At 36.3% G+C, this 13,069-nt stretch overlaps 5 protein-coding genes across 5 annotated transcripts; 1 reads left to right on the plus strand and 4 right to left on the minus strand.

The window, feature by feature from the left end:
• Positions 1 to 78: 78 nt before the first annotated feature.
• RHIMIDRAFT_234492 (NTF2-domain-containing protein) lies at positions 79 to 1,765 on the minus strand (the record flags this gene model as incomplete). The annotated part of the gene is made up of 3 exons (XM_023608168.1): positions 79 to 491; positions 551 to 1,484; positions 1,538 to 1,765. 3 exons carry the CDS (start codon positions 1,763 to 1,765, stop codon positions 79 to 81), a joined length of 1,575 nt encoding a protein of 524 aa, XP_023468828.1.
• A 766-nt stretch (positions 1,766 to 2,531) lies between these two features.
• RHIMIDRAFT_223431 (nucleotide-diphospho-sugar transferase) lies at positions 2,532 to 4,521 on the minus strand. Its single transcript, XM_023607478.1, has 4 exons — positions 3,556 to 4,521; positions 3,097 to 3,504; positions 2,857 to 3,020; positions 2,532 to 2,807 (listed from the first exon to the last, which is right to left on the minus strand). The coding sequence occupies exons 1-4, from the start codon at positions 4,137 to 4,139 to the stop codon at positions 2,704 to 2,706; spliced, it is 1,260 nt and encodes a 419-aa protein (XP_023468829.1). The 5' UTR covers positions 4,140 to 4,521; the 3' UTR covers positions 2,532 to 2,703.
• RHIMIDRAFT_248341 (uncharacterized protein) lies at positions 4,483 to 4,956 on the minus strand (the record flags this gene model as incomplete). Its single annotated transcript, XM_023610508.1, has 2 exons — positions 4,483 to 4,778; positions 4,818 to 4,956. The coding sequence occupies 2 exons, from the start codon at positions 4,954 to 4,956 to the stop codon at positions 4,483 to 4,485; spliced, it is 435 nt and encodes a 144-aa protein (XP_023468830.1).
• A 1,981-nt stretch (positions 4,957 to 6,937) lies between these two features.
• RHIMIDRAFT_307759 (WD40 repeat-like protein) lies at positions 6,938 to 8,959 on the minus strand. The gene is made up of 2 exons (XM_023614538.1): positions 8,020 to 8,959; positions 6,938 to 7,966 (listed from the first exon to the last, which is right to left on the minus strand). Exons 1-2 carry the CDS (start codon positions 8,760 to 8,762, stop codon positions 7,159 to 7,161), a joined length of 1,551 nt encoding a protein of 516 aa, XP_023468831.1. The 5' UTR covers positions 8,763 to 8,959; the 3' UTR covers positions 6,938 to 7,158.
• Positions 8,960 to 9,574: 615 nt separating this feature from the next.
• Positions 9,575 to 10,601, plus strand: RHIMIDRAFT_234495 (ATPase, V1/A1 complex, subunit E; the record flags this gene model as incomplete). Its single annotated transcript, XM_023608169.1, has 6 exons — positions 9,575 to 9,631; positions 9,691 to 9,744; positions 9,828 to 9,854; positions 9,952 to 10,034; positions 10,087 to 10,404; positions 10,451 to 10,601. The coding sequence occupies 6 exons, from the start codon at positions 9,575 to 9,577 to the stop codon at positions 10,599 to 10,601; spliced, it is 690 nt and encodes a 229-aa protein (XP_023468832.1).
• Between the last annotated feature and the right edge of the window lie 2,468 nt (positions 10,602 to 13,069).

Below are 13,069 nucleotides of genomic sequence, written 5' to 3' on the forward strand. Positions count from 1 at the left end.
GGGGAGGAGGGAGAAAGAGGGGGGATAAAAGAGGTAACGGTGAGGTTACAACATTTATATATTTAAAAAGGAAGAACGTTATTTTTGAGCGTTCGTCGTCGCTGTCGTTCCTCTGCTTTGTTTTGCATTACTTTGATTGTTACGTGCGTTCTGTCCTTGACGGCGATGGCTATTAGGCCGGCGATCAAAGTTGCTGTTATAGTTCTGTCCTCTGCCTTGGTTGCTGTTATTGAAACGATTGCCAGATTGATTGTTGCTACTGTTAAAACGGCGTTCTTCTGCAAGAACGATGTTTCCACCTTGAACAGTAACTTTATGTTGAGCTAGTGCCTTTTGGACAGTCTCAGGTGAAGCAAATTCAACAAAGGCACAGTTTCTTGGTCTAGAAATGTTGATATGTTTGACAGGTCCAATCTTTGAAAATGCCTCCCTAAGTTGATCCTCAGTAATATTATCGTACACTTGTTTGACAAAGATTTGTGTAATAGCATCTACCAAACAAAAAAACGTTATATGCCCACTCTAATTATTTTTATCATTACAATTGTACCTTTGTTACGAGGCGTCTGTTTATTTTGTTGATGCTGTTGATGCTGTTGATGCTGTTGTTGTTGAGCTGGTTTTTCTGAATTAGCTACCACAGGTGAAGGAGCTGCTACGGGTACAGGTGTGGCAGATGCTTCTGTAGATGGCGGTGTTGCTGGTGTAGGAATGATATTATTAGCTGTGCTAGTTGTAGTAGTTGCAGCTGTTGTAGGACCAGTAGCTACTGCTGCTGCGGCAGTCAAGTTAGCCCATGTCTTTGGCGCAGCAGGTTTAGTAGGCTTTTCGGTTTCTTTTTCTTGTTGTTGTTGTTGTTGTTGTTGTTGCTTCTGTTGGGGTTTATTAGGTTGCTTTGATTCAGGCTTCTTTTTCTTTTCATCAACAGCAGTCTCATCTTTTACTGGAGCAGGAGTAGGAGGAGGAGTGACAGTAGTAGGGACCTTGGAAGGAATGGGTGAAGCAGTAACAGGCTGTTGTTGTTCAGTTTCTGTCTTTTTGTTTTCATCAACAGCAATGTCCACTTTCTTTGTTTCCTGTTCATCCTTTTTAAGCTCCTCCTTCTCAGGCTCTTCTTCCTTTTTGACAACTTCAGGGGCTTCTGCTGTAGTAGTAGTTGTTGTTGTTGCTGGTGCTGTAGTTGCAGGAGCAGGAGTAGGAACAGAGGTAGGTTTCTTGGCAGGCTCTTCTTCCTCACAGGTATAGTAATCGATTTCGACTTCATCTTTTAAGAATCGGAAGATGTCATTCAATACATAGTATCCATTAGGTTGAGTAGCTAAGAAGAAAGTTTGACTGAACTTTTGAGAGGGTCCGTTCTGATTGCACATTTCTCCCAAGACATGAATGAGGATGCCATCATTGGCAGAGAGTTGACTATCGACCTGAGTGACCAAGACTTTGCAGTCTTCAAACTTACATTCTTCAATCTTTTTGCGAATTTCCTAATCTCCTTGATTATTTACATTTTATTTCTTTGCTTATTTGTTATCATTACCTCTTGACCTCTCGCTGTTTCAGTCACAGTACCTTCATCGCCTCTTACAAAGAGAGAGTCTTTGTTATAAAAGGCATGAAGTCTATTTGGTTTCTTGTTCAGAAAAGTATAATACTCACGAACAAAGATGAGACCTACATCCTGTGAGGATTGCGTGGCGGTGGTGCTAGTAGCGTTGCTGTTTGTATGAACTTCTTTAGAAGCGGTTTGAGTACCAGAATTTGCCATTGTAGTGTTTTACTTTTTTTTTTTCAAAGACAAAAGAAATAAAGAAAAAGAGAAAGAAAGAAAGGGAAACGAGACAAAATAAGAAACTTGCAAAAAAGCAATTCGCGTAAAAGTGAAGAGAAGCAAGCGGAGAATGAAAAAAATTCTTTTATTTTCTATTGCTCACACATCAAGATAAATTCAATTCATGCAATATCAGCATGTCTTTGATAAATTCAATATTGTAAGAGTATATAAAGCATCCTGACTGATCTTTATTGTTTCCTATTAGTATAAATTTATGAATATAGATTTTATAGGATGCTTAAAGCAGTCTTTTTTATTAAAATTTTGATAAACGTAGTGCATCTTCTGGCAAGTTGCTATAGGGCTCTATAGTTTCTATTGTATTTGGCCAAGTATACCGCATTATTTGATGATTATCTTGCCGAGACCAGTAATGCAGAGGAGGTGGTTCCTGTAAGCGAGATTGTGAAGGCATGGGCGGGGGATTGAGTAAGGCCTGCTGGAGATTCTCCTTTGATTGATCCTTGCTCTTCTTCTTTTTAAAAATATTCCAATGTGCCATGATTGAAAAGAAATATACGAAAAATAATACCTAGACAATGCTCAACATTCTCATCTAGTGAAATGATTTCCTTTGTGACTAATCCATTAATTCTTTTGCTTGATGAAACACAAGATCATTTAAGCTTCCTTAAACTTACAAGAGGCTACTTTATGTTTCAGTCTTGTCAATATTAATTGTTAAACAGCACTTTTTATTCAGCATGTCAATATTGTATGGCCTTGGCATTGAAAGGTTTGCTCCTTGTAAATCGTTGTCAATCACATGTAAGGAAAAGAGTATGGTAGTTTATGTATAAAGTTGTTGTTGTATTTAAGTTATTGATGAGGTACCGCGTCAATGTGCAATTGAAATGAAAAGTGCGGAATGTTTATTTCTGCGATAATACAGTTTTAGCAAAACTGACCATGTCATCTATTGAAGCAGGATCGATCAATTGCAGCAGATCAAGAGTACAACTGCTTTTACGGTAATCTATAAATTCAAGTTAGTACAAGGAATAAAGTGAGAAAATTGAATTTACTAAAACTGTCTTTATAGTCACAGCTACAGCGTTCTAAAAGAGTAAAATCAAGTGGACAGTGCGCTTTATCATTTAAAGTAAAAGCGACGTCATTAAAAAAGTGAATATCTTGTCTGTTCAAAAATAAGGCAGTTGCTATTGTCCGTACGGCTGCATCTGTCCATCTTTTTTTTTTTTTAAAAAAAAAAAAATACAATAAAATAAAATAAATAAACAGCGTCATTACCCATTTATGCTTACCTTTCGTAAAAGAAGCCACCGACAAGATCTAAATAATAAAACAATGTCCTGTATTCCTCTGATCTTAAGAACGACAGGTTGACAATTTCAAAGCTTGTGGATATTTGACAATAGTTATATTCATTGTTGTTGTTCATTAACCAAGAGAAAATAGAGTCTTCACTGGGTTCGATCAAGTGTGGATATAGGCCCATGAAATGGTTAGTCACTGGCCATAGGCTGAAGAGCGTAATTTCACTTGTTGCCTTTTCTGTTAATGCAAATCCAACTGATTTGTTGTTTGTTTGCATGGTAACAAATGGATCATCCATAAACATCTCACAATGATAGGTCGATCCTGCATCTACCCGCCATACATAGTCTACATCATCAAACAAGGGATGATAAAAGAATAGACCGGATTGATATCTTTATGATAATGAGTACAAATCTCCCTTATTGCCATCATCCATCACTTACCTTAGATAGTTACCATAAGAAGGACGGCTCACTCTAGGAGTGACAACATCTCTAAAGCTAGAAAAGAGTGCCTGAGAACGAACACCGTCTATCCAGGGAGGATAATTCCAAGCATCTAAATCGACGTGTCCAAAGTAAACTTGATCTGGATTGGTCGCAGTCCTTTTAATGAATCTTTTAAATTCAGAAGTAAAAGGTTGGTTATTCAAAAAGATCCAAGGATAAGTCGAGTTTAGTTTCGAGTTGAATCTTTCTTCGATGCTCTTCATTGTCATCCTTGCTTTCATCAAATCTTCGTTTCTAGTCATCATGTAAAATGCGCCCTTGGCTGGTAAATTCGCCCAGACGTCTTCTTTTAGTCTTGTGTCACTCTTTATCAGCGTGTCATTCATGCCGAATAAGTAGCTGACTTTCAGGCTTTCGGGTAAAGGTGTTTTGGCATGGTTTTTACACATGTTGGTGATGACATGTTCAAGGTCACTTAAAGATACATGTCTTGCCGGCATAAAAATTAATAATAAAATAGCTATGGTTCCAAATAAAATGATCACTTTGCCGCAGATAACTCTTTTACAAAAGGACATGGCTGGCTTCACAATATAATCAAAAGAATATAAAAAGAGAGAGGAGGGGGGAAGGTGTAGATTTATATAAAATGAGGAATGTAGCAAGGTTTAATTTGACTATAACGGTTCTCTTTTTATTTAGCTTATTGTTGTGTGTATTATTTACATCTTGTTTTTGTTTTATGTGGCTTAGAAATATGTATGTCTTAATCTAGATCCATTGGATCTCCTTTATTATCTTCTTCAGGCATTATTTCTGTGATCTTTGCCTTTTCTTTATACAATAATGCAGTCAGTAATAAATCACTATAATAAATCATCAATCATTCTTCTCTCTAATTTTTTTTATTCATTCAGTTTTCTACCTATAAGATGATTGTTGTTGTTGTTGATGATGATGATGATTTAATACAAATGAAGGGATGCGATATCTACTTTCTCCTGATCTTTGTTCCATGGGCAACAATGATCCATTAATGTCCATGATGTTGATACGTGAACGATTTGTTTCGTTTTTAGGGCAATCTTCTTGTTGTTGTTGTTCTTCTTCTTCGTCTAGTATAAACTCATCATCCATTTGTATGTCATGTTTAGCATTCAATGGCGGTGAATAATGTTCGTGAGGTGGAGTAGGAAGAGAACCTTTGGCTGTATACTCTGTTAATCATTATTATTGTTTTTTCTAGTATTACTTACGTTCATCAGGTATTGGATTAAAGGGCGTTAGACATGATATTAATCTCTTTTTTAAATAATGTGTCTCATAATCCTCGCTTGACCTTGGTCTTTTTCTCAGATTATAGTTATTGGGCGTCAAAAGAGGCAACACTTGCATGTGCTTTGTAAAGAAAAAAAGAAAGGGCAAAGAAAAACTTGGATCTTTTTGTAGATCGGCGCTTCAACTTGTCTTAATGAATTTTCTGGTTCTTTCTTTTTGCATAAAGAGAGTTCTTTATATAACGAATAGTTGTAATATAAGAAAATGAAAGTAACTAAGCATGAAACGAGTGGTTTCTACTCCTATGGACGCCATGTAACCTGCTAGTCATCTGAATTGAAGATGAATTTTTATTATTCTATTCTTATTTGTAGGTTATGGTTTAGTAACTAGAAGACAAATGAATAAAAACATACTGTTTGTTTTATACTTAACGAGGCGTTAAGAGGTACACTGCCGTTATGAGCAGCGCATTATATTCAGGAACACTGTTAGCCTTTTGAAAGTCTTCTGAAGATGGAGGAGAGCTTTCATTCACTGTAGGAAATTTTAGCTGGGAACTCGAATTAATATTCCTTATAAAACTCTCACACAAACCTAATTTAATAATATTCAGCTCTTTTTAATAAAGAATCTACTTTGCTTGTTATCGACTTAGTGGCCTTTTTCAACGGCAAAGCTGAATATAACACAGTGCAATACTCGAGCCAATTCATAGAAGAAGGGGAAATGAACAATAGCGATAGTGAAGTACTAACAGATACAACACGACATGGTTTGTCTCAGTTTGCTAACATGACAGTTGTTGACAAAATAAAATACTTGTGCGATGAATATGGTGAAGAAGGAAATTTTGGTTTCATGAGCAACAAAACATCTAAAAGATATCAGCCTTTTGCAAGCAACTTAAAGGAAAATACTACACGAAAAAATTCACGACAAAGTGGCTAATGTTACGAGCGCTTCCTCTGGGCGCTACCTATGTTGTCACTATACATCTTCACACCATCAAAGCCTCTATATAACCTAAGGCTGTCCAGTGGGAATATCTATTAATGTAAAATACACTTGAATTGATCTTGGTTCTTTATTGATCAAACTGACAACATAAAACTAAAATAAATGAAGAAATAACAACATTTCTTCTTAAAAAGAAACGCAATCCAAGATAATACGTTTATAAAGTCATATTTAGCTTGATGCCATACATTGAAAAGCTTTGTTGCGCTTCATCATAGATAGTGGGTAGAGGTAGCGCCGTAGTATTAGTCTAACTTTTGGAGTATTTCCTGGTGCAGGTAGCGTTTCCCAAGGGAAAATACTACAGATCGCAATGCTTCAGCTGTAGAATCAAAAGAGCGCAAGGATTATGGAGCAAATAGGAGTGATTACCTGTCAGTGAGAGGGAATAAAACTATACATTTATGCGACAAAGTACATATCAAACAAACACCTCATTACGTACATAAAAGGATCATTTGCTATGTCCAAGGGTGAGACTCACTGTCCTTCTCACTGCAATGCTTTCTTTGAAAAGACAAGCTTTTTTAAATTACAGTAAATTATATGCTATTCTTGAAGCCAAGTTCAGATATGAAATAGAAATGATGACATTCAACCCTGAAGATGAAAATGATTTCGCTTTTTGATCTGAAAGTAGAGAAGAGATAGATTGCTCTACTCATTAATTTACTTTTACCCTTATCCCCATAAGGAGTTTTTTCTTAGCATTTACTTCCAAACGGATTGAACGGGTCCGGGCAGACGTTTGTTACATTATTTCTGCGCTCATCTGGATCATAAATAAAACATCATGTTTAAACGAAAGACATTATCTGTATGCTTTATATGGAAACAAAAAGTGGGTGAGTTTGATTAAAGTATTGAAAGTGGTCATTTCTGTTATTGCCTCTTAAAGTAAAAGCAATCTCATGAAAAGCTTCTAATTACCATACAAAATGGTATCATGGCAACAGTACTTTCCACTTTTGGTTCATTTGTTGTTATTTTTGACGAGCCACAATTTCATCAAAGGATTGGTGACAGAGCTTTTAATATAATTGTTATTATCAGTACTATTATCACTGTTGAATATGTTCTCATGGCTATTCAATATTTCAATGAAATAATGCGTTGTAAAGTATTGAGGAGAGGCCCCAAAAAATCAGGATGATTGTTTCATTCAGATCATCTTACAGCAGCACACAAGGAATTATAAATTGCATAGTTTTTAGTGGGTTTTTATGTAATAAAGGAAGAAAGGGGAATAATAAAAAATGCCGTATTAAAGAAATACAAAGCAGGTATATAAATATATAATTATAAAGAAGAAGAAGAAGGTGACAATAGATCAAAGTCGTGAATTTCCATAACAGTTTTACCTTGTCCTTCATCATCAGGTCTTTTTCTTTGCATCAGTACAACGGCTTTTGTCTGATTGAATTGAATTTTCCATACAATTTTTGAAGGCTGAGTAAAATTTCTAATGAGTCTACCACGTTTAATATCCCATAGTTTCACTTTTCCATCATTAGCTGCACTGAGAATATGCTGATCATCAAATTGTAGGCAAGTGATGGAGTTATCATGAGCTGAAAATTGTTGTTTACATTCAAATGTTTCCATATCCCATACACGTAAGCATCCATCCGCTCCCCCACTCACCAAGGTCGTGCCTGATAGCTGTAATTGTCCAACGAGCGACGTATGTCCGTGTAAGGTAGCTAAACATTCACCTGTTTCAACTGACCAAATTCGAATATGTGCGTCCATAGCTCCTGTGGCAATGATTTTACCATTGGTGACAATGGTGTATATTTGTAATGTGTGTCCCACGAGTACATGTTTGCATCTTCCTGTCTTCAGATCCCACACTCTAGCCGTAAAGTCATATGATCCTGAAACGGCAATATCGCCATGGATATCAACACATCGAACACTGGCTTGGTGTCCAACAAGTATATGTAATAAAACGCCTCTTTGAATATCCCATACTCTTAGTGTCGCATCCCTTGATCCTGTCACTGCAATCTGTTTATCTCTAATCTTTAAGCACCGAACAGTCGATGTGTGTCCACGAAGTATATATTTTAATTTGCCTTGATTGAGATCCCATACCCTTACATCTCTATGGATACGAAATGATTAAAGAAATGCACAAGGATAAAAAGATATTATTACCTATCACATCCGCCAGACAATAAAACACGCTCAGGATCATCTTGTTCTCCTCCTTTAAATTGTAGTGCCCATACGCCGCCTTCATGACCTTCGAGAGTTCGAATTTTTTTACCAGAATTGGTATCAAAGACCTCAATGCGATGATTGTCACATCCAACCACTGTAAATTTTTCATCAAATTGTAATGATGTGACAAGTCCATGTGAGAATCCTCCATCGACTGTCGTCACTTTTCCACCTTGTCTCCAGGCACGGTGGATGCCATAGTTTCGCTTAAAATGATCTCTAAATGAAAATGAAGCAGGAACTTCTATTTCTTCCTTGATATATTCATGTCGTTTACAAAGCACTTTCCACACTGTTTCATCTTTAACCAATGAGTTCCAATATTTGGATATACGAGAAGCATGCGCTAGAGTTGCTGGGTTATCAATATAAGAAAGAATATTCAGGGCTATCTCGGGTGGTAGTTCCTTTAAAAAGTCCACCTTGAGTCTGGGTGCGATCAGACTGTTGAGGAAAGTAAGCTGACCATTGTCGCAGTGGTTGATGATTTCATACAAGAATAATTGCTTTTGCATTGGTGTCAATAACTGAAAAGAACTTACAAGATGTGATAGATGCTCTTTTTCGTCACATTGCGATAAAAGTGCACAAGACTCTAAATCAAGTCGATGAGGTATTGGACTGTGTGTTGGTGGTGTTGCAGGTGGTGAAATATCTTCAGTATCGATCACTGTCATTCGATTGTTATTGTTATTATAATAAAAAAAGAAAAAGAAAATATAAAAAAAAGAAAGAAATACAAAAAATAGGAGATGTGTTTGTTTTATTTTTCCAAAATAAGGGGTGAATTATGAGTGGCTCAATTTTACCATGTTTTCACCTTTCACTTCCCCATTCTCTTACTTATCCTCCCTCTCTTTCTCTCTCTTTCTTTATTGTTTTTATAGTTTTGAAACGTTTGATTTACAATTGAAAAGAAATAATTGTGTACTTGTCAGGTGATTTAAATTATTCTATAGTCATCATCATCATTCATATGACGAATGCCTAATAAATTCCTTATTCCCCCTTTCCATCTTGTACTCTGTCTGTTTTGCTATTTCTTGCTTTTGTATAAGCATTCAAGGGGGTAAAGGTATAAAAAAGGGTATTAAAATTCAAAGTGTGAAATGTGTAATTGTGTGTAACCATAGTAACTGTTAACAAAACAAAAGAGGGGAGAACTCTGTCTTATTACCTGTAGATCTGTGTATTGTATGATTAATAAAACTAAATCATGATATACTTTCTTCTATTCTTTTTACAAATCAGAACATTTACTATTCACACTCCATTTACACCCTGTCCAGCATAAAACAAAATCAAACGGCGATCCAATGCTCTGTCCACAATCTGCGTCATCTGAATTTTTGGTTCCGTTAAACTGTTTCTGTTTCTATCTCTATCCCCTTCTTTTCTCTTTTTTTCGCCTTTATATCTAAGCGTTATTTGTAAACATTGTCTACATGTTGTAATTTATTGCTTACTCACATCTACTTTATAGTTAATCATGTCAACAACAGGACCACTCAACGATGAAGAAGTTTTTAACGAGATGAAGAAAATGGTAAAGTGTTTCATGTCAGCAAAGCCCCTCTTTTCCAACCTTTTCTTTCTTTAAACTAGGTTGCCTTCATCAAACAAGAAGCTATCGAAAAGGCTCGTGAAATAAAAGTGAAGGTATATATATATATATATATATATATATATTAAACATACAGCGCGACATTTAATAAAGAGAAAAACTTATTTGGTTGTTTTAGGCTGACGAAGAATTCAACATTGAAAAGGTAAAGATATCTGTAGACGCGTATATATGTTTACATACATACATACGCGTGTGGCCGCTTTTAAAGATAAAAGAAATTTATGACAATTCTATAACAGGCCAAGATTGTTCGTCAAGAGTCCTTGAATATTGACGCTGTCTTTGAGCGAAAGATTAAACAAGCCGAAGTTCAAAAGCGAATGTAAGCTCTTTAAGAGGGTAAAAAAAGAAGGTTTATCTAACCTATACAATAGTGCTCAGTCAAATCACATCAATAAAACTCGTCTCAAGATTCTTCAAGAACGTCAACAAGTGCTTGATGAAGTGTTTGAAGAAGCCAATCAGCGTATTCATCAAGTATCTGATGATCAAGAGACCTATGCTGCTTTGCTCGAAGGGCTCGTCCTTCAAAGTGCTTATGCTCTTATGGAACCCGAGATGGTCATTCGTTGTCGTGAAAAAGATGTTGATGCTGTCAACGGTGTCCTCGAGGCTGTTGCTGATAAATATGAAGAAACCATGAAGCACAGACCTACGTTCACTATCAGTGAAGAATATCTTCCCGAATCAAGGTAAGAGAGATTATCAGATTATTCAGTAAACTTACTTTTTATCAAGTGCTGGTGGTGTTATTATGAGCGGCCACTATGGAAAGATTACAGTCAATAATACCCTTGACGCCCGTTTGGACATTGTCAAAGATGAAATGTTGCCTCAAATTCGTGTTGCCTTATTCGGACACTCTCCCAACAGATCCTTCTTTGATTAAGATGTTGTATGAATGTGTAAAGCATATATCAATAAAAATATAGTCTTTTCAATACCAAAGATAAATGAAAGCACTATTTGTTGATATAAAAGGCGTGTTTAATGATCTGCCAAAAGACTGAAGGTAAAAGGGAAGATGTTTAGAATCCACTTTTTGAATTATTGAGGATAGTATATTTGATGCCAATAATGATAGTAACTTGTGACATGTCCAACACTTCAACAATAGTAAGCTAGGTCCAAACATTCTGGAATAACATTTGCTCCATTTTTGCATCTGTTCAATAGCTGTTTGATCTATCTTTTCTTACAGAAGTTTGATGTCAGTAAAAAGGCATTGATATAATCAAGATGGTTCTGAACATACGACTCTCATACTAGCTTTTACACTTCATGTTGTATTTTGGCATATCGTCCTTAGAGTGAACATGGTCAAAGGATTGTAAAATATTTAACCAACTGAGCTAATCGTATTTAACTAAATCAATAGCTTCGAGAGACTGCGATTAAAGGAAGTGATCAAGGGGATGTGTCACAAACAAACTGTTGTTCACCTATTAAAAAAAGGAACAATAAATATTTCTTTTGAAGAGGAAAGTATTATGGAAGGTTTTTTTGAAGCGACAGTATACAAATGGGTCTATTTTATTAAGCTGCATATAAACCAGTCGATGGTCGTCATACAGATCTTCCTACATTTAATGATTCACCTTATGGCAATAACGACATACTGATCCTAGTCGACAACTTCAGTAGATGTACAATAGTCAAGCCTATGTTTGACAAATCTGCACTGTCAGTAACGTTTTGTCTAGTAGATATCTTTGCCAGCTATGGTTTACCAAAGTGTCCATGATGTTAATGGGTCAGAGCACATAGATGAACTGACACGAATATACAACCTTCAGGAGTTAAAGGCCGCCGCGTTAATCCATATCATCCAAATGCCAATAGTTTAGCAGAAAAATGAGTGCAAAAGATAAAAAACTTGTATAAGACTGGAAATTCTATATTACATCCACAATGTATGCTATAAGCAATATTTCTACGTTTCTAAACCATTCTCCCTCACGTTTTCGAGACGAGCTAATGAATTTCTCAAGCCATCTAAGTATCTACTATCACCAAACGTGATAAATACCTCAACAACTACCATAGCATCGTCATAACCCATCATGTCAAATAACCTTTTCAAAATAATATTTACTCATTACTATCTTACTTGTCTGAATGCAACGTTCTCTCATTTTGATATCAAATTGTGTAAAGGAATAATCGGTCGTAGTTTTATAAAAATTTATTAGAAAAAAAAGACGAAAAGAAAAGAGAGAGAGAACAATTCAAATGCTGTGAGCTTCAACCAGCAAGACCAGCTTTCTTCTTTTGACGGCTAAGGAAGCCTCATCACGATAGACTTCTTCCTCCAGCTCTTCTATTGCTCTTTTGAGCAAGCTAGGAGGAGGGAGCAAAGCAGAGCACTTGCACCAGGATGTGTGCTGATCATCCAGACGCCGTTGGACGATTGATAGATTCTGTGTTTACGAACAGGATTAGTATTTTTTAGTTTACATCCTGAATATATCTGCTACTTACATAAGCGACACCCTGGCTACTTACTCTGTTGGGGTGACGAGACTGCCTTAGAGAATACTACAGATCGTTTTGTTTTTGATTTTGTAGTAGTAGAAGAAAGCAGCGATGTCAGCCTCGCTGGCGAAGTGAGCGTGACAGAATCTGTGAGAAGAGAAAAGCCAACGTGTTAAGAACTATTTTTAAATTATATTATATATTTGTACTTACATCTGCCCTTGATTTTGTTTGAAGGCGTGTTCGGCTGTAAAGCCGGTACATGTCTTCAGAATATCAAGTCTTTGATATTTTGTCAGGCCCTGCAGCTGCTCGCTTTGGATGTAGATATGACGGAGGGGAAGGCGGTAGCCGCGACACATTTATAAAAAAAGAGGTGAAGGAAAGAAGTGCTCCTCCAGAAACCAACTGCTGATACAAGCGCCGTACCAGCACAAAATAATACTGTTGACTCTACTAAATTAGCTTCTGTTTGCGGACGTTTCCACTTTGTCAAATATCAACACCACTCCTAGAGTTATCTCTACTCTCAGGAAGGAGATTCCTCTGTATCGATCCTTCGATCCTCCATTGCAACACTACAATCGAATTTGTCCATATATGGTACAGACACCACTGTTTAGTCAGTGTCTAAACGAGGTTTTGTTTGCTAAAGTCGATTCTATATTGCTTTTTATTGTCCGAAGTTTACAATCTGCTTTGAAATGTTGTCGTGTAAATCCTGTTGACAACTCTGTGTTCACAAGACAATAGAAGACTCATACGAAGCAATGGAGAATTCTCTTTCTATAGTCTGTGCTATTCATAAAATCGTTAAAGTAGAGTTTAGTTCCAAAGTACTCAAAGCTCCTTTGTTTTGAAACTGACCCCGTTTATTTTAAC

This window comes from Rhizopus microsporus (genome assembly GCF_002708625.1).
Source record: "Rhizopus microsporus ATCC 52813 unplaced genomic scaffold scaffold_3, whole genome shotgun sequence".
Classification (NCBI taxonomy): Eukaryota; Fungi; Mucoromycota; class Mucoromycetes; order Mucorales; family Rhizopodaceae; genus Rhizopus; species Rhizopus microsporus.

Bases quoted from the DNA above. Each gene is read 5' to 3' on its own strand.
- RHIMIDRAFT_223431 (XM_023607478.1), bottom strand. From the start codon at position 4,139: ATGTCCTTTTGTAAAAGAGTTATCTGCGGCAAAGTGATCATTTTATTT. The intron at 3,505-3,555 runs GTAAGTGATGGA...ATTATCATAAAG, and splicing joins TCTTATGGTAACTATCTAAG to ATATCAATCCGGTCTATTCT. The intron at 3,021-3,096 runs GTAAGCATAAAT...AAAAAAAAAAAG, and splicing joins GGTGGCTTCTTTTACGAAAG to ATGGACAGATGCAGCCGTAC.
- RHIMIDRAFT_307759 (XM_023614538.1), bottom strand. From the start codon at position 8,762: ATGACAGTGATCGATACTGAAGATATTTCACCACCTGCAACACCACCA. The intron at 7,967-8,019 runs GTAATAATATCT...TCGTATCCATAG, and splicing joins TTGTCTGGCGGATGTGATAG to AGATGTAAGGGTATGGGATC.